At 44.8% G+C, this 19,741-nt stretch overlaps 2 protein-coding genes across 4 annotated transcripts; both read left to right on the top strand.

Moving 5' to 3' along the window:
• Positions 1-1,816: 1,816 nt before the first annotated feature.
• On the top strand, positions 1,817-8,149 carry LOC124701443 (mitogen-activated protein kinase kinase 1). Of its 3 annotated transcripts, none has more exons than XM_047233503.1 (9): positions 1,817-1,960; positions 2,063-2,162; positions 2,682-2,769; positions 4,074-4,211; positions 4,727-4,951; positions 5,079-5,261; positions 5,368-5,588; positions 7,686-7,731; positions 7,822-8,149. In XM_047233503.1, the coding sequence occupies exons 2-9, from the start codon at positions 2,089-2,091 to the stop codon at positions 7,912-7,914; spliced, it is 1,068 nt and encodes a 355-aa protein (XP_047089459.1). In that variant the 5' UTR covers positions 1,817-1,960; positions 2,063-2,088; the 3' UTR covers positions 7,915-8,149. The 3 variants fall into 3 exon arrangements, with proteins under 3 accessions (XP_047089459.1, XP_047089460.1, XP_047089458.1); XM_047233504.1 differs by having other exon boundaries at positions 1,818-1,960; positions 2,043-2,162; positions 4,077-4,211; XM_047233502.1 differs by having other exon boundaries at positions 1,818-1,960; positions 2,043-2,162.
• Positions 8,150-11,638: 3,489 nt separating this feature from the next.
• On the top strand, positions 11,639-12,936 carry LOC124694683. The gene has a single exon (XM_047227640.1). It carries the CDS (start codon positions 11,639-11,641, stop codon positions 12,926-12,928), a length of 1,290 nt encoding a protein of 429 aa, XP_047083596.1. The 3' UTR covers positions 12,929-12,936.
• Positions 12,937-19,741: the final 6,805 nt, after the last annotated feature.

The raw sequence follows: 19,741 nt of genomic DNA, 5'->3' as shown, positions 1-19,741 counted from the left end.
TCTTTAACATTAAGTAGCCGGCGTACTTCCTCACACCATACATCAACCGCATGAAATACTTTTTGTTCATCCTAAAGGGCCGCCAAAAAATCATTTGGGCCATGTGTTGGCAGGTCGGCAAAATAGTCGGTGTATAACATGCAATGCTCCTCCATCCTCTGACTTGGCTTGGTCTTCTTTCTCCCTAACTTCGAACCTCAATATTTGGGAGTTGCATTTAGCTCCGCTTGTAATCCCTGTAAGAGTAAGAGACGATTCTCAAGTGCTCATCTTCGTCGACGACGGCGTTGGCTTCCTCTTCCATCATATTTTGGATCATCAACTCATCGTTGATATCCATGGTCTATGAATAAAGCAATGAAGCAATTAAACTACCAAACACACTATCTAATTTATCTACATAATAGTCTAAAAATGAACATACATGGGCAAACGCACTATCTAATTATGTACACAAAAACTCTTGATACCATGGTGTCATGTGTATTTCGGTTACAATATTGATTTCATAGTTTGAATATTTTGTGGCAATTGTGTTGAGTACATAAACTGTTTATAAATGACTAAAGAACATGAACTTTATACTTATAATCATAATGAATTGAATTACAATCAAATTTCTTTAAGCCATTATCAATCTCCATAATGAAAGATTACACAACTCAAATAATTAGAAATTGAATTGAAAGTAAAGTAGACGAACACAAAAACCATTGTAATATGTTGTTGTGCCGCTCCTTGTTAGTACTCCTTGTGTAGGGGTGTAAACGGATCCGATCGAATTTTTCTCATATCATATCCTTATAATATTTTTTCTCGGATTCAGATCGAAACGGATATTGATCGGTTGTAAATTCGAGCCAGATATACCGAACTGCAGATTCGAGTCAGAAACAGGACGAACTTGGACAGGTGACAAAACATGGTAGTATATATATGCCCTCACCGGTAGATAGTTCTAGTTCTTCTCTTGGGAGCGATTTGAACTTTCTATCTCATGGGAGTCAATTAGTTAAGAAAATACATACACAATTTAGGCTAAACCTCAAGCATTGGTGAGAAAGTATAAATAAAAGCTAAATAATTGAACCATCAGTGGTAGAAATTTAGAGTTATATATGCTCGCCAAACGAATTCGGTAAGTTAATAACTACTATCTTTGTGAGATTGGCCTTGGCTTTTGCCTAAAAAATCGAAATATCCGGTTTAAAACATTTCTTATACCGTATCCAGAGCACCACTTCAGAATCGGATATCATTTTTCATTGGATTCTTTAATATTAGACATAGATTATTAAAACAGATTCGAAGATGTTTCGACGCGGGAATTATTCTATCCATTTACATACTTTGTGACTGAGTGCAGCATGACTTGCCCTGACTGTCACAGCCCAACACCAAGTTGCTTGACTGTTGCTCCAGGCAGGGCTTTAAGCTAGGCTGGGCCATTGTTAACGATGGTTCCTTCTCTACTTAGCAGCCTGCCTTGAAGAGGTGAGAGTGACCACTGACGACCAGTGACCACGCAGGAGGCCCCTCCTGCTTCCTTCGCAGCCCCTTCCCGTCGCTCGCCAGCCGCCTCTCCCCACCGCACGCCCCTCCCCGGCCAACCAGCGCCGCTCCCTCGCCGCCCCGCCACCCCCACACCGTCCCTTGCCGCCACTCCGCTCGCCGCCCCCGACCCCAGATCCGCCGACCCCCATCCCAAGCCGTCGCCGTCGGGATCTTCGGCGTCGACCCGGAGGGAGAGCTCGATTCACTTCCCGGCGAGAGCAACGGCCCAGCGGATCAAGCCAGGCGCGAGCAACTTGCAGCGCGGCCGCTGTCAGTCCAACCCAAGTCGCCGCACGTGCCTCCATTTTGACCAACCGCGCTGCTATTTTCGGTTTTATCAACCCAAGATCGCGCCTTTACACCAACGCTCCGGCTCCTCCTCCCCAGTCCGTCTGCCGTGCCCCCGGTGAGCATACCCGGCCTGCTCCGAAATCCGTATCTTCGTACCAGTTCATCCGATCCCTAACCTACTTCGGTCTTTTGACCAGTTCTGCCCATCTCCCGCTAGATAAACCCTAACCGGGGGAAGGGACCATGAGGGGGAAGAAGGCACTCAAGGACCTCAAGCTCGATGTGCCGGCGCAGGAGACGCCCGTGGATAAATTCCTGTAGGTCTCCTCGATCCTAATTGTTTATTTTACACAAGTTGTATCTTTTTTTTTTCTCAGTTGAAGCTATTGAAGGTTTGAGCTTTATGTCCAAAACTGTGAGATATTGTTTTGTTGGACCCAGATAGATAGAGTTGTTTTATACGTATGTATGTTTGATTTGCTGGTTTTAATTGTGAACTGTGGTGGAGCTCGGTAGCCATTAGTGGGTTGCTGAAGCGTAGCTTTATTTGGAAAGTATTTAAGTCTACTGCTTAATTTGCAACTGGTATGATTTGAGTTGCTGAGCTGACTGTGCAATTTGTAATTTTGACTAAAGCATTCAAATCCACTCTGCTTACAACTTTGTATGGTTTCAGCTTCTGAGCTGACTCTGCAATCTTTTATGTTGACACTTGATCGTCGTCGATGCTATTTGCGGTTCCATATCGTGCATTTATATGTTTAAGTTGATCGTGCATTTGAGGATTATGTTCTGAAGCAATGTGTAAACTGAATCTTTTTCTTCTCATCTTTTAGGACAGCGAGTGGTACATTCAAGGATGGTGAACTGCGACTTAATCAAAGAGGTTTGCAGCTTATCTCAGAGGAAAATGGAGATGAAAATGTGAGTTCTTGGTTCAGTATTTGTCAATGACTACTTTTATTGTTTGTTTATCTGTCCAAGGCGTGCCACTGATTCAGTGCACACAGAGGGTCTATTGCTTCAATCAACCAGGGGGAACTAACAAAATATTCGATAAGATTTGTGATTGTACTAATCTCACCGCACGGAGTACAATACAACATGAACACAATTGGACATATTAAATAACATATACAAATTAATCGTTCATAATTACTTAACCAGGAACCTACGTATCCATCTCTGTTTCCTCAGAGTTAAGCCACAAACCTCTTTGATTAAGTCTAAAAGACCACCAGCAATGAAAGACAACCATTTAATCTACATATTACCTCTTGTTTTGAAGAAACAAAAGTACACCAGAAACATGTGTAGAGTGTAGACACAAAAAGGATCCCAGTAATAGCTCAAGCCTCCGATAGCTTCAACAAGAATTTAAAGAAAAACATGCTATATAAAATTGGCAGTTTAGGCTAAGGAATTGAGCTTGAGCTCTCCTGCGCCAGCACAGCAGAATGAGCTTGTCAAGGCCCCTTGAGCTGGCCAAGGCCGCGCATCCATCTACATGAATTCATCAATGGGCGGCTCCTGCGCCAGCAGAGTATCTCTTTGAGCAGTTTCTTCCCCCTCGTGGTCTCTTCCTCTGGTTAGGGTTTCCTGTGTGGGGGAACGATGTGGAACTGGCCAAGGCCCAAAGATTACTTGGGGGAGTAGGTAGGAGACTGGGTGAACTGCTATGGAAATATGGAGTTCGGATCTGACCAGAGGAGGTGCCGCTGGAGCAACCTCACGTCAGCATGGAGGAGGGAGGCCTGGACCAAAGTTTTAGGTAAACAGCAGTGAAGAATGCCACCACAGTTGAATGCTAGCATATGTTCTGACTTAAGCAGTCAGTTGTCTGCTCAATTTCCAGCACGAGCTACTTTTATTGACCAAAGCTACTGATTTATGGACTGCAGTGCTATCCTTATAGTTCAAACTTGGCAGGCATTTTATCCGTAGTCTATATTTCTCAATTTTTGTTTCATGATTATCTTGGGTAGATGTGAATCTTCTATGCCTAGGATGGAAATTATGTACTAGGTTGCTTGCTATTGGTTACAAAATGTCACCAGTTGGATATTTACAATTCGTGGGAATAGGGTATCTTGTCCCCAAAGGTTCTTTTATTTAACTTGAACTTCAAAAAGGATATGTTGCTCTTCAGTTTGTGTTTGCTATCATTTGGATAAGTATCAAGTTGTTTCTAAATTCTGATTGCATCTTGATTTGTTTATTTTCCCCAGCAGTCAACAAACATGAAGGTGGAAGATGTACAGTTATCAATGGATGACCTAGAGATGATTCAGGTCATTGGTAAGGGAAGTGGAGGGGTCGTTCAACTCGTGCAGCACAAGTGGGTGGGCACATTTTATGCCTTGAAGGTAACCATACACTAAGTTTATCTAGTGGGCCGCGTTAATGCGTAAGATGGATTTTATTTCTTTTGAAGTTAGAGTATTGCAGTAGACTGCTAATTTTCTTCATTGTACTGCTGATCTATTTTATGTTTGTTGACATGAAAACCAATCTGTTCATATCTGTTTGAACAGATTCAGTATATGTTATGTGTTATTATAACAAATCAGATTATTCTGCAGTTGTTTTGTTTTGTCAGCTTTGTAATTGCATGGCAGTATATTCAATCAAATTCACCGAGATGCACACCATTAAAATGATTTGTGGCGAAAACATCTTGTACTGGCTGATCTTGACCTGCAAAATCTGTATGAAACTCTAATTTTAAAGAGAACTGATGCTAATGAATGAGAATAGATTAAGCAATGATATTCAGGTGATAAAACATTTTAAAGCATTTTTTCCTGATCTGCTGTGCTGCTGTGGCATATTGTCGTCCATATGATCTATCAGTTAATTGACTACCGCAATTCTTTCATAGGGCATTCAAATGAACATTCAGGAGGCAGTTCGCAAACAAATAGTACAGGAGCTCAAAATAAATCAAGCAACACAGAGCCCACATATAGTTTCTTGCCATCAATCTTTTTACCACAATGGTGTAATATATCTTGTTCTGGAATACATGGATCGTGGATCTCTTGCTGACATAATTAAACAAGTTAAAACCATTCTGGAGCCATACCTTGCAGTACTTTGCAAGCAGGTATGCATATGCTTGGCCTATGGTTTCTGCTTTGAACTTCTGTATTCAGATAGTTAACCTGTGTCATCTGTTGGAAGTTGAAGCTACAATCTGGCACATCTAACATAAATAGTTTCTTAATAATCAGGTTTTGGAGGGTCTGTTATATCTTCATCATGAAAGGCATGTAATTCACAGGGACATAAAGCCATCTAACTTGTTAGTCAACCATAAAGGTGAAGTAAAGATCACCGATTTTGGCGTAAGTGCAGTGCTTGCAAGTTCAATAGGTCAGCGTGATACATTTGTTGGAACCTACAACTACATGGCGGTATGTAAAAATATCTACTCTGTCTTCTGACTGTTTTATGGTCATAATGGTTATCTGGGGCACATAAATTTGTTGTCATAGTTTTCTACTTTTCTTCGTTGTGCAGCCTGAGCGGATTAGTGGCAGCTCCTATGACTACAAGAGTGATGTATGGAGTTTGGGCTTAGTAATACTTGAATGTGCCATTGGCCGCTTCCCCTATATTCCTCCAGAAGGAGATGGTTGGTTGAGCTTCTATGAACTATTAGAAGCAATTGTTGACCAGCCACCACCTTCTGCACCTGCAGATCAGTTCTCACCAGAATTCTGCTCATTCATCTCTTCCTGGTATGTTACACAGAATTCTCCGCAATTACACATGAAACTAGCTCACTTACTGCATTCCTGCTTATCTTCTTGCTCAGTAGTAGTAAATTTGAAGGAAATTCTTGCCCTGTTTCCCAAAGTTCTTACTTTTTTTTGCTTATCTTCTTGCTCAGTAGTAGTAAATTTGAACGAACTTCTTCCCCTGTTTCCCAAAGTTCTTTTTTTTGCTTGTCCTTCAAAGAAACCTAGGAACAATCAAACAGCAAATGTGAGGAGGCCTTGATTTTCGCTGGCCAACAACTTACAACTTTGACTATAGTTTGTACTTATAATATGTCCACAAAATTAGTATAAAGATATATGAAATGAAAGAATTTTGCAAGACGAATGCAATGATACCATTTATGCATTTCTATCCATATAATTCTGTACATATTAGTGGTCAAAATCATTCATCAAATATCGTGCAAAATAAAGTGTGCCTTACATTTTAGGACAGAGGGAGTACCTGCTTCCTCATTTGTCACAACTTCTGGACTTTGTCTATTATGTATTATTATTTTCCCTTTTGAACAAGTGTGTTTTGTTTATTTAAGCATTATTCTCCCATTGAACAAGTGTGTTTTTGAATAGGACTGTTTTATAATATCTCCACAAAATTAGTATAAAGATATATGAAACGGAAGAATTTTGCAAGACGAATGCAACGATACCATTTATGCATTCCCTATCCATATAGTTCTGTACATATTAGTGGTCAAAGTCATGCATCAAATATCGTGCAAAATAAAGTGTGCCTTACATTTTAGGACGCATGGAGTACCTGCTTCCTCATTTCTCACAACTTGTGGACTTTGTCTATTACGTATTATTATTTCCCTTTTGAACAAGTGTGTTTTGTTTGTTTAAGTATTATTCTCCCTTTGAACATGTGTTTTTTTAATAGGACTGTTTTAGTGTGGTTTTTTGAGCATCATTAATTGGAGAGAACACCTCTTCTTTAATCTGCAGTGTTCTAAACTAGTGAAATCCACAGATCTCCATGCAAAGGTCTTTTTTTGTAACATCAAACATATAAATCAATGGTCTTATAGAGTTTTTACGTTTCAGTATGGCCCAAGAAATTACAGCCCTCCCAAACGTGTTGGCTTGAAAACTCCAGGCTGCAGCAGCTACTCTGGGTCAGGGCAACCTGCCCACTAAAAACCATCTCTTTATCAAACCATAATTAAGTAGGTTGTTTTTTACTAGGTTGTTCACCCTTTATTAAAACTAATGATGAAAGTGGGACGGGCCTGCCTTCTGTCCCACCAGCCAAACCCAGTTATCCCATTTGTTCGATCCTGCTTAACGCTAGCAGGATCAGCGGCTGCGCCCACTTTTCCTGGATTGTACCACGAGGCATGCAGTAGCTAGCTAGATGGAGCAACCCTGGCAGCTGCATGCATGATGTGGGTCCCTCCAATCTCTGGCTGGTTGTACATGCTGACATGCTTAGAGTAAATTGACTGGGTAGTGTGGAACCCGCATCTCCTGCTTTGTAGTACCCTGTTTCTCCTGTTTAGACCTAGCAGGCAAGGGCAAGTAGGAGCGGGTCATCCCATGCCTGCACCGCTTGAATCGTTACTCAAAACTATAAGCAGTTTAGCTAATCTTCAGTTCGAGTTATCGATCATCTAACAAACCTAATGGTCAGGTTTGATGGCAAAGTGTGCTTATTAACTTAAGTCAGCTATGCCAATATCTAAATTGTTTCCCAGATAGACAGAACTGTAACTTTGAAGTTGCGACTAACTGATATTTACTCTGTGACTCTGTTTTCACTCTTCAGTCCTCACATCATGTTTGACCTGCAGCAGTTGGCTGTGTTCTCACATCTACCATTCAGATATTCCTTTAGAACTTCCTTGATTTACAGCCAATTCAGTTCACTGGTAGTATGTTTATTGCTTCATATTTTCCTATGGAAATCGACACATCTAGAATGCAGCTGATGATTTCTGCTTGTGTATCTGTAGAGAGATCCATGCCGTTGTTGTATATCATACTGTAGTTTCATTACATTTTGCTATTCTTTTAGAGGAAATCCTTAACTCATATTGCTCTATTACTTTGCAGCATACAGAAGGATCCTGCAGAACGGAAGTCTGCTTCAGAACTCTTGGTCAGCATTCCCTGCTTACTTTATAACAACTGTGATACTGTACCATTGTTGACTTGCCTTTGTTCTGAATTGCTGTTCATGTTCCTGCAGAACCATCCTTTCATCAAGAAGTTCGAGGGCCAGGATCTAGACCTAAAGATCCTCGTCGAGAGCCTGGAACCGCCTATGAATGTGCCCGAGTAAGGTGGTCACCTGGAGGCGTGAGTGAGGCTTTAGAGTGAGTTTCAGGGTCGCCATTCTGACAGCGTCACATATTTGTCCGAACCGCATCATCCTCCCCTATATGTGAAGATGTATGCTCAGATTTCCAGAGTTCTTGGATTATTAATGTATGACTTAAGGCCCTTTTGTTGTGTGTCTTGACATGAATCTGTTACTTGTTGAGCATGAGAATAGAAGGAATCGGTGATGTTGCCCCGGTATTGTTTGCATGTCTGCTTTATGTGGCTAATATGACGCCTGGACCTTGTGTTTACGTGGTTGAACTTGGGAACTTTGGGATGGAACACTGTTTGGCTCGTTCATTTTTCACTGGAGCAACAAAGATGCATGCCCGTATCTATATAAAGTTGAGTCTTCCGGAGGTTGTACGTTAAGTGGCTGAGAATGTAGCTACGAAGCTTGTGCTTTCACGATATTTGACACTGATGCATGGGGTAAGCAAAACTGTATCGTACACTTCCTAATAATAATCTTTGGTGGCAAACAATTTGGGATAGCAAGTGTAGTTTGTCATAGGAAGTGCAATTCGGCTCATGGGTGTATATGAATCCATTGTATAGAAACATATTTCTAAACATTAATATGTTAAGAAATAAAATTTCACATGTACATCTAGACATTCTATGCTTACACATAATTTTGTATGAAAAAATATTTTTTGTGTTCCATGTAATTTTTTCATGCTTCATGGGATTTTTTTCTTATCATTTTACATATGCCACATAAAATATATTTGTGTCAAAAAAATTGTATGCAGCCATAGAATGTTCAGATGTACACGTGATTTCTTTCGAAGTTTTCACATTTTCGGATTTTATTTTTTTAGGTATTTTTCTTAATACTTACTCCGGATCAATTTAACGGGCTCGAACGTAGTTTTAAAAGTTTCCTTGATCATTATTTTAGTTAATAAAATATAAAATATATGTCATAATAATTATATCATGGACAACCTTTTGCAAATACGAATCCAATGGTATAGTAGGTTTTATAGACGAATAATTTATATTTTATCATTGTCTAAATTGGTATTAAAATTTGTTTTAAACTATCGTGCCTGTCCAAAAGAAGTACTACTACTAGATTCATTTGCACCTAGTACAAGCCGAAACATAGCGTTGAGGAAGATGTGTTGATTGCCAAACCCGTACTGCTACACTAGCATAGTGCGTGCGGCGTCGCCGCTGGCAGGGTAGGCAGGCAGGACGGCGGCAACCGCGATCCGGGACAGCCGCACGCTCGACGCGGCCGGTGATGGCCGTACCGTGCCGGGACGTCCGACGCCAGGCAATGTCCAATGATGACAGAAATAAAGCCCGCGCCGCGAGTCCTGTGATCGTTCTGGAGCGGGCGAGTCCCCACTGGCACGTACAGGGTGCACGGCGGCAGGACACTGGACCACCCCTGCCACGATCCGCCCCCCTGTCCCGCCACGCGTTTTAATTAGATTAGAAAAATAGGTATCTTGAAGTTAAACCCTGGAGCTGTTTTTCAATCTGAAAAATACAACTCTAAATCACGTCTGCCAATTTTTTTTTATCAAATTCACAACTCGCCCATAACATCCATCCTCGTCCGCATTGGCAAGCTCAGCAGCCTTGCCGGCCTCGACTAACTCCTTGGCCCCGTCCTACATGATCTCGGCGACCCCGCACACCTCTAGAAACTCAACCTCACCTCCAAGACCCCTCACCTTGGAGTTGGTGGCGGTGTACCTTCTTCTCGGGAGGGAGTGGAGGAGCTGGTGGTGGGCAGGCAGTGCCCAAGGCATGTGCGCCCACACGATTGTACAACGTGCATAGCGGACCCGATCTAGGCCATGCGAGCCTAGATATGCATGTAGCATCGTGCTAGGGAAGCGTGTGCTAGCGGAAGTAGGTGATGGTGGTTGTGAGGTGCGACAGGCTCGGTGATGGGTGGGTGTAGGGCATGTGCATCGTCACTGGGCTACTCGACAACCGATCCTTTTAGGGGTGTGTTGGTGGGGGTGGGGGTGTGTGTGTGTGGGGGGGAGGGGGGGTGGGGGACGGGAAATCCTTGCTGGCATGTCCGACACCGACATGGCGGCGCTTGCGGGTGTCGCCATACCTCCATGGAGGGCGTCGTGGTTCCCCCGCTCTGCTGTCCTTGGAGTTGTAGGCGAAACCCTAGTATCGACACGCTGGTTCGGACAATAGCGCAGTTGACGTCACATCCCTTCTTGGAGGTAGCGTGGTGGGACAACTTTGGAGGGCGCAGCTTCTATCGCCATGTCATCCCGTTGCTTACATTCTCACTCTTTCGAGAGTTGTAATTTAATTTTTTTGCAAAAAATTCAGTGATCTATTCATAATCCTCAACAACACTATAAGGAACTTCAAAAGTAATAAAAATTACAAAATAAATCCTTGGACCAGCCAGCAATGACTACAAGCACTGGAACAAGCTGAAGGCGTGCCGACATCCTCGTCCGTTCCTCATTGAAGCCAGACATAGCTTGCCGTAGTACAGTTTGATGTAGTAGACAAACGAGAAGTCGTGCTAAGCCCCCGAAGAACCAACGCATGAGAGCAGCAACCATTGCCGGTGAAGAGAAACGTAGATCGAAAGTACCACCGACCAAATTGAGCGAGATTCGCGGGAGACAAACCTTCACACGGCCACCAAACGACGCTAGATCGCAACGCCGCGGTGGGGGCTAGACGGGAAGACTTTTCTCGATGTACCAAACAGCTCCAGGGTTAAAATTTAGATCAAAATTTGTAAGTACTGTGGAAAAAGATAGAGATTTGGAGTTTAGAATTAATTTCGTCAACCTTGGGTTTAAATAGACCTTTCATTACTCCTACTGCCTTCATCCATAAAAGTGTGTTTGTAATTTATCTAAACCGAATCTATACTTCTTATAAAGCAAAACCTCACTAACCGTAATTAATGTTGTCTATCTCTACATATAAACTATTCACATCATGTATTCCATTAGATAATTAAATGTCCATGTCATCCCCACTAACATTTATTATTGATGTATCCTTGCATGCAAGCTATCAATGTCACCATTTTTTGATTGAAATGTCAACATAGCTAATTTATAGTCATCAAATATAAAAAAATAATGTGAATTAAATTTAGCATCTCAACTATTTTGACCAATTAAATATTACATAGTACTTTTATAGACAATTCATATTACATATGTATTATATCATTTAATTTGGAAAATATAATTTTTTAGAAGATTCGAACTGCAACGCTCGAGATATCCTTCTAGTATATCTATCCAGTAGTTGTACAGGTACATCTTAATTTAGATAAATTTACAACGTGAATAAAATCTCGTTTTCTTTTTATCGTGCACAATCGCCGTGCGTGCGTGTCCCGTCCGGCCGTCCTCCACTCGCCACTACTCCTCCGCCGCCCCCGACAAATTCGCATTTCCACCGCGCGCTTCGGCGGGGCCCCACCGATACCTCCTCCGTCGTCTCGATCCAACCCCACCACCGTGCAAGCCCCCAGCGACCTTTTCCTCCCGTTTCCCCACACGCTCCCCAGCCCCAAAAGTCGCTTTTTTTGTTTTCGTTTTTCCTAGGCCTTTTCTCCGTTCTGCCCACCAATGTCGCGCCCGCCACTCCCTGTCCCCCCACTCCCCTGACTGACCCACTCGCTCGGCTCACTCCCGGACCTTCCACTCCCGACTCCCGGCCCAATGGAGGTCGAGGAGGGCCCGCACGCGCTGCCGGAGCCGGATGCGCCAACCGGCGCCGGCGTCCTCTTGGGGCGGTGCGGCCGCCACCCGGCCCAGCCCCTAGCCGGCGTCTGCTCCTCCTGCCTCATGGAGCGCCTCTCCTCCGTCGGCAGCCCCGAGATCGTCGAAGTCACCCCCGCCGCCCCCCGCGACACCGAGGGATCCAGCTCCGGCGCCGACCAGCAGGGCAAGCTGCGGAAGACCCTCATGCTGCTCTTCCAGATGGACGACTCCCACCACTCCCCCTCCCCCTCCACCGATCCCCCGCCCGAATCCAAGAACCCACCACCATCTCACCCGGACCCCAGCGCGAGCCGCGGGGCCAGGTGGAAGCGCGGCTCCTGGCTCCGCTCCATCCTGCCCAAGCGCGGGGCGCGGCGGCGGCGCACCAAGGACGAGGACCCCCCGCGCCCGTCCGCGGCCTCGGTGGCGGCGGATCCCGGCGCCGGCGCCGGCGGCGACGCGACGCCGCCCCAGGTCGAGCGGAGGGCCAGCTTCCGCCGCTCCTGCGAGTGGATGGTGTGCCGGGACCCGCCCAGCGCCAGCGCCAGCGCCGGCAGGGGGGAGCCGCCGCGGCACTCGTGGGACGGCTCCATGGTGGGCCGGGCCCTGGCCTGCTCCTTCGCGTGCCTGGACGAGCCGGCCGACGGGGTCACGCGCGTCAGGCACAGCAATGCGGAGGAACCGTCATCCGCGGGGGCTGCAGAGGGCAGGAATGTTGCGCATGCGGCCGATGTGGGACAGAGCTTCAGGGAGAGGACCTGCAACGGCGACGCCGGTCCGGAGATGAGCGTCTCGGGCGTGGTGCGCCGGAGGTCCAACAGGTGGAGCAGGGTGTGGGACCGGAGCATCACCAGCCCGCTCAAGGAGTTCGTCAGGAAGGGGGAGCACGCCCTCGACCGCTCCCTCTCCGAGTCCAGGAAGGAGACCCGGAGATGCGCAAACAGAGAGACGGCAGACATCGTCGACGGCGAGGTTGGCCGCAACGGGCTGGTCTCAGGCATAGCGAGCCGAAACGCCACCCGAAGCTCGCAACCCAATGGGGACGCGCAGAGTTTCCGCGCGAATCGGGTCAAGAGCAAGGAGTCCAAGATCGGCAGGAGCAGGAGCGTGCACTACACTTCCCCCGGGAACTTCGACAACGGGATGCTGCGGTTCTACCTGACGCCGATGAGGAGCAACAGGAGCGCCAACAGGGGGAGGAGGAGAAGCTCCCGCCTGTTCTCCAGAGGACTTTTTGGTTTCGTCTGAGCGGCTGGAAACTGGATACTAGGCAATGCCATGCGTTTTTAGAAGATGGCAGCAGCACAGGCAACTTTTTTCCCAGGATCTTCTACAGTACTTGGTTTCTTAGAATTGGCGACTCTGTAAGTTATATCCAAATACTGCTACATTTTTTCTGTAGTGCTGCATTGGCGAGCCCAGGTTAGAGTCAGGAAGATTTAGTAAAAGTTGCAGATTCGCTGCTCCGTTCTTTTGAGATGCTGCTTATAGATGGAGTCTGGACGAACCTGTGCAGATTTAGTACCATAGTGTAATTATTATTTACATTGATAATAATATTTTGGCCCAGCTCTTCTGAGTATGAACAATCTCTTCTCGGTTTATAAGGATACATATTGCTGTCAACTTGGAACATGTTGCCCCCTCATAAGCATATACTCCATATCTTTGGACAAGTTCACAAGCCAGAGAATTTCCAGCTGCTGTTTTGTATTATTAGCAAGATAGTAAGCAATAACCACATACAGGCAATATGCTACAACCTGCACAAAGAAGGCAATAAGCTGTGTCTGGAAGTTCCTGTTTTCTAATAGTTTTTCTTTTTCCTATATTTAAAGCATATTCTTGTTTGGACCGTTGATACGTTATATCCACTGGTCCACGCAGTTCATTGCTCTATATATTTGAATGCGGTACTGATGGGTGTGGTCCTTGTATTTGTACCGAAGTCATGAGAGTTCTCAATGGTGTGGACCTTGTTCCCAACTTCAGTGTATTTCCATGTTGAACTTGTCTGTGCAAGTATAAACCATATTTGGGCTCCTGTATTTTATTTTAGTAAGGAAATGTGCATTTGAAGATTTCAGCGTATATGCTAACTCTTGGCAGATGCCATTTTCGTGGACTTCTATCTATTAAAGTTCCTTTTTTCGTAGTGCAGCACCTATATTTTTTTCCCAGAGATTGTTCAGACCCATCTTCATAGAAAGGATAAATATAGCGTCACAGGTCTGCTGTTCCATTTGATTATTTGCAACGACGCTTCATCGCTGCCCATCATATATGTTCTATCTGTTAAGTTTTCTATCAATGTTCTAGATACTTCGGGAACCAAATGCGTGCCGGGAAGTGGGAACAAGTTTCACTGGTCCATGCTGTTCAATTGGCCTATATTTGAAGGCGGCACTGATGTGTGGACCAATGGTGGGGGTGATGGGGACCTTGTGCCAAATGATTCCATATGTTGCCCGACTTCAGTGTATTTCCATGTTTAATTTATCTGCAGTATATAAGTATGAACCACATTTGGGCTCCTGTATTTTATTGTAGTCTACAAAATGGGCATCTGGAGACCTGATTGTATATTTCCTCTTGCTAGACCAGCTATGGCGGGGCCATTTGTTGTGGACTTTATCTGTTGAAGCTTGCTGTTTTCACGGTGCAACACCTATTTCTTTTTCTCGAGATTGTTTAGGCTGATCCTTGCAGAAAAGGATGAATATATCATCACAGGTCTGTTGTTCCATTTGGTTATTTGCGACGATACTTCATCTGTATCCATCATATATGTTCAATCTGCTAAGTTTCCTATCAATTTTCTAGATAATTCTGATAGTAGAGAAGTGTATATGGATGGTGTGATGGAACTGGATGAATCAAGAACTCAAGGTTTTGGTGGAATCAAGGTTTCTGTGCTTGGGAACAGGTTTTGCTCTGGTAAATGTTTTTTTATTTATGATTTGTTGGCACCCCTGTTTTTTGTTCTAGTCTAAGAAACAATCATTTCAAGGACTTATATCATATGTATGTCCGATCTTGCTAGACCAGATATGGCACAATGGTTGTGGACTTTTTCCTGTTGAAGTTCCTTGTTTTCATAGTGCAAGATCTGAATTATGATCCTTGGAGTTCAGACTGTTGTATTCTTAAACAGGATGAGTATAGGGGCACTGATATGTTCTCCTATTTGGTTCATTGTGATGGAACCTTGTTCATCTGGCAAGCATTCTGTGGATATTCTAAACAATTCTGACAGTAGAGAATTATAATATGAATGTTATTTTTACCAATCGAAGCCTCCCCTCGTCGATTTCCATTAAAGAAACCGCCCAGTGTTTGTACAGAAAATAAAACAGAAAAACAAAGTAAAAGCAAGAAAGTAAAGCCGGATTAGTGTCAGGTGGACCAGGATGAAAATTCCAATCTCTGATTGCCTTAGATTTGACTGAAAAGAAGTTTCCTAGTACTACTCGTCAACAAATTAGGACCGTCTCTTATTTTCTGAGTTAAGTGTCAGTAAATGTCTCTACCCACTATAGTACTTTGTTACTGTAAAAGTCTGCAATTGTGGTCATAACATGATTGGCATTTTAGTTTTTCTCCGGCAAGATTAATATTTCAGTTCAAAATGCTTTATCATCCCAATGAAGTACACCACCTAGCTGCATCTGTTGCTTGAGACCTCTCTAGCACACACTCTTGTTAGTCACTTCAGGTATTCAGCACACCAAAGTGGAGCTCAAGGATAGTGTAATAGGTACTGAATGATCTCAACGCACCCCTCTTGTCTGATCAATATCGGCATTAAGCTCTGGCTGTCTTCAATTGGAGTATCAGAATGAACTCAGAGGTTTGCCTTGGCTTCTACTCATGGTCTGATGGATAGACTAACACCAGAGTCTTTCTGTTAAGGAAAACATTCCTTGTTGATGATCATCATGGCAACATCCTTTATGTACCCTGGAGACTTTTGTGGGCCTCTCTTCTTTGGCTGCTCTTTCAGTAAGAAATTCTGGAGCAAAATCGGTGTTAATATGCCCCCCAGTCGTGATATTATTGGTGCCATCTCCGCTGCTAAGTCATCTTTTGCCAACCCTCCTTTCATTGGAATTCTTATTGCGGCAGGCTGGTGTATCTGGAAACAAAGGAATAAGAGGATCTTTGAGAAAACCAATCCTCTTAGATGTACATCTCTCCCTTCTTCCTCTGTAAATATTTTGTTCCCTCTTAATACAATCTTACTGCCGGGGGCCTCCCTTACAGCTTGCAAGTCCAAACAAAAGTTGCATAATCCTTTTTTGATAGACTAGTTAAAGATTCACACGATGACATGAGGCAATGTATCCTTCCATTTGTTTTTCCCACTACGGTAAGATGCTTCGGTGGAGAGCTAATTAAAAATGAAAGTGCATTGATTCAGCTACGCAGAGATCTATAATACTATGCGAGATGTACGTCTAGGAGGACACAAAGAAGACAGAGTCGCACACACAAGTTAGGTCACGATTGAAGGTTCATTACTTGGCTGTACACTGAAAAAGTGTAAACATATGCACCAGACGTCATGAGTAGCAAAGAGGGAAGATTGCCGAAACATGATTTTGTTTTGATGAGGTTGGATTGATGAAAACGAAACAAATGGCCTTTGCGAGATGGAATATCTGTAAATTTGGGCCGCATTTTGAAATAGGTTGTCCCATAGAACGTACGGAAAGTTGAGAGATAATGAGAGAGTGTGCGTGTGAACATTTACTTCACCATGTTCCCGGTCTGAACAGTTTCCCAAGGGCAGTGTAAGTTGATAAATAGTGAGTGGTGGGATCAAGTTATAAACTCCCTCTCGAGGTGTTGGAGGAGAGCATAGTGCCTAAAGCCATCAAAAAATGCAGCCCACTTGAGATTAGAAATGAAGAAAAGAAACACCTATATGTAGTATTCACTAGATCTCACATCCTTCCAGTGTCATGGTTAAGATCATGGTACCGAAGTTCTTCACTGTACTAGATTGTAGGATTAGGATGCGCTGGGAAACAATACAATCCGGAGTTACACCTTGGGAGAAAAATGTTCGCCCAGCTGCCCGCTACATGGTAACAGACCACTCTACAGTAGTGGGAATGGAACAGTAGTGGGAAACAATACCCACCAACAATGTCTCTTCAGCTAGTGCAGTAGTGCGTCGAGGTTGGAGGAGTATACCCAGGTTTTTATGGATTGTATGTTCGAGATTCTGTGCTGGAATGTTCGTGGTTTGAACGATCCAGCCAAGAGAGAGGTACGGGAGTTTGTAGCTAGTATGAGAGTTAGCATAGTTTGCCTCCAGGAGACCAAACTGAATGTAATTGATGATTTTCTAGTTATGCAATGTTTGGGGCCATCGTTTGATGGTTATGTGTATGTGCCTGCGGTCGAGACGAGAGGAGGGATCCTTCTCGCTTGGAACAAATCCTTTGTGGACATTGAGAGAGCGAGTTTTGACTCCTATGCGATTACCGGGGAAGTTATTCCCAGAGATGATAATAGATGGTGGATCACCACCGGTCTATGGACCGCAAACACATGAGGATAAGTTGAGTTTCCTCCATGACCTAGCGGAGAGGAGGAGGCTTTGTCCGGGGCCGTGGTTATTGCTCGGAGACTTTAACATGATCATGTATGCGGAGGAGAAAAATAATGACCGGTTAGATAGGTTCATGATGGCAAGATTTAGACAGTTCGTTCAGGAGCAGGAGGTTAAGGACCTCTACCTACACGGTAGGAGATTCACGTGGAGCAAAGAGAGAGAGGCACCAACCCTTACACGCATCGACCGGGCTATAGCTTTGGTGGACTGGGATCTCATGCACCCGGACTCCTTCCTACAAGCTCTGTCCTCATCGGTGTCGGATCATGCCCCGGTCCATCTTTCGCTGAGCGCGGCTTTTAAGCCAAATAGAAGTTTTAAATTTGAGGCCTTCTGGTTGAACCTCGAAGGGTTTGAGGAGGCATTAAAGGAGGCTTGGGTGTGTGACCCTAGCATAGTTGACCCTTTCAGACGGATGGATGCCCTCTTCCGCAATGCGGCGGAGTACTTCCAAGCCTGGAGTGGGAAGAAAGTGGGGAACATCAAGCTCATGATGGCTATGGCGAACACCATGATCTTAAGGCTTGATGTGGTGCAAGAGTCGAGAGTTCTATCGCGGGCGGAGGGGTGGCTGAGGAGAACGCTGAAGCACGTGGTGCTAGGGATGGCGTCCCTTGAGCGCACCATTGCGAGGCAAACGTCACGAGTGCGTTGGCTCCAAGAGGGAGACGCAAATACCAAGTTGTTTCATGCGGTGGCAAATGGGAGGAGAGGAGATGGTGACGGCGCAGGAGAGAAAGAATGAAGTGTTCACCGAGGCTTTTGAGAGACTTATTGGGAGCATCCAAAATAGAGAGCACACCATAAACTTGGAGGCTTTAAACATCCCAGTCGCGGACCTGGGAGAGCTGGACGCTATGTTCACAGAGGAGGAGGTTTGGAATACGATACGAGAGATGCCGAGTGATCGGGCGCCAGGGCCGGATGGTTTTACTGGAGCCTTCTACCAGAGGGCATGGACAACCATTAAGCATGACATCCTTGCCGGTCTCATGAAACTTGGAGTGGGTGATGGGAGAGGCTTTGCAAGGCTTAATCGAGCGCTGATCACCTTGATTCCTAAGAAGCCAGATGCTTTGGAGACTAAGGATTACAGACCCATCAGCCTTGTGCATAGTTTCGCAAAGCTGTTCTCGAAGATCATTGCGAATAGACTCCACCCTAGATTGGGAGAGCTTGTGAGCATGAATCAATCCGCGTTCATCAAGCGCTGGAGTTTGCATGATAACTTTGTGCTCGTGAGGCAAGTGGACAGAAAGATTAACATGACGAGGCACACCGGAGTTCTTCTAAAGCTTGACATTGCGCGTGCTTTCTGTTAGACATAGAGATAAGCTAGAATCCCATGATTGTCGCATGTAGATCAAACAGCATCTGTAGCTTCCCTGTATAGGAGATTGTACATTTACTGTAAGATATCAGATCGTATCAATCTGATTGTGTACGTGTTGTACAAGCTGATCAAGCAATATAAATAGAGAGCAAGCCCAATGGGCATATTCACGGCAAAACATCTTGTTTCACTTGGCAGCCCCCTGGCTTTCAGGATCCTCAGCATCCGGACTATGTTTGCAAGTTGCAGAAGGCGTTGTATGGCTTGAAGCAATCGCCTCGCGATTGGTACTCTCGGTTAAGTGATCGCCTGCAGCAGTTGGGATTCACCACTTCAGCCGCTGACACATCCTTGTTTATCTTCCGTCGAGATGGTGTCACTATTTATATGCTGGTCTATGTCGATGATATTGTGATTGCTAGCTCGACGGTTGCCGCTCGCTGATCGTCTTCTCCAACAACTTCAGCACTCTTTTCCTGTTAAGGATCTTGGACCGCTGAATTATTTCCTTGGCATTGAAGTGACTCGCAATTCAGGGGGCATCAGTCTGACTCAACAGAAGTACTCACTTGATCTTCTTAATCGGACTCCTATGGAGAATTGCAAGTCCGTTACTATGCCAATGTGTACCCAGGAGAAGCTTTCTCGAGAGCTCGGCCACTCCCTTAGTGATGATGATGCATTCCAATATCGGAGCGTTGTTGGAGCATTGCAGTATATATCTTACCCTCACACGCCCAGATATTTCATTTGCGGTGAACAAAGTCTGTCAGTTCTTGTCGAAGCCAACAGACATTCATTGGGAGGCGGTGAAGCGCATCCTGCATTATGTGAAGGGTACAACCAATACTGGCTTGCACATTCGCAAGTCTTCTTCGACACTTATCAGTGTGTTCACAGACGCGGACTGGGCAGGTTGCACTGATGATAGGAGATCCACCGGAGGTTTCGTCGTGTTCTTTGGACCTAATCTTATCTCCTGGAGTGCTCGAAAGCAGCCAACAATATCTCGCTCATCTATGGAGGCCGAGTACAAAGCGCTAGCCAACGGGACTGCCGAGGCAACATGGTTGCAGTCATTGCTTAAGGAGCTTCGTATTGCCCA

Source organism: Lolium rigidum, chromosome 3 (genome assembly GCF_022539505.1).
Source record: "Lolium rigidum isolate FL_2022 chromosome 3, APGP_CSIRO_Lrig_0.1, whole genome shotgun sequence".
Lineage (NCBI taxonomy): Eukaryota > Viridiplantae > Streptophyta > Magnoliopsida > Poales > Poaceae > Lolium > Lolium rigidum.
The sequence above is the reverse complement of the archived record's forward strand: the minus strand, read 5'-3'. Positions and strand labels throughout refer to the sequence as shown.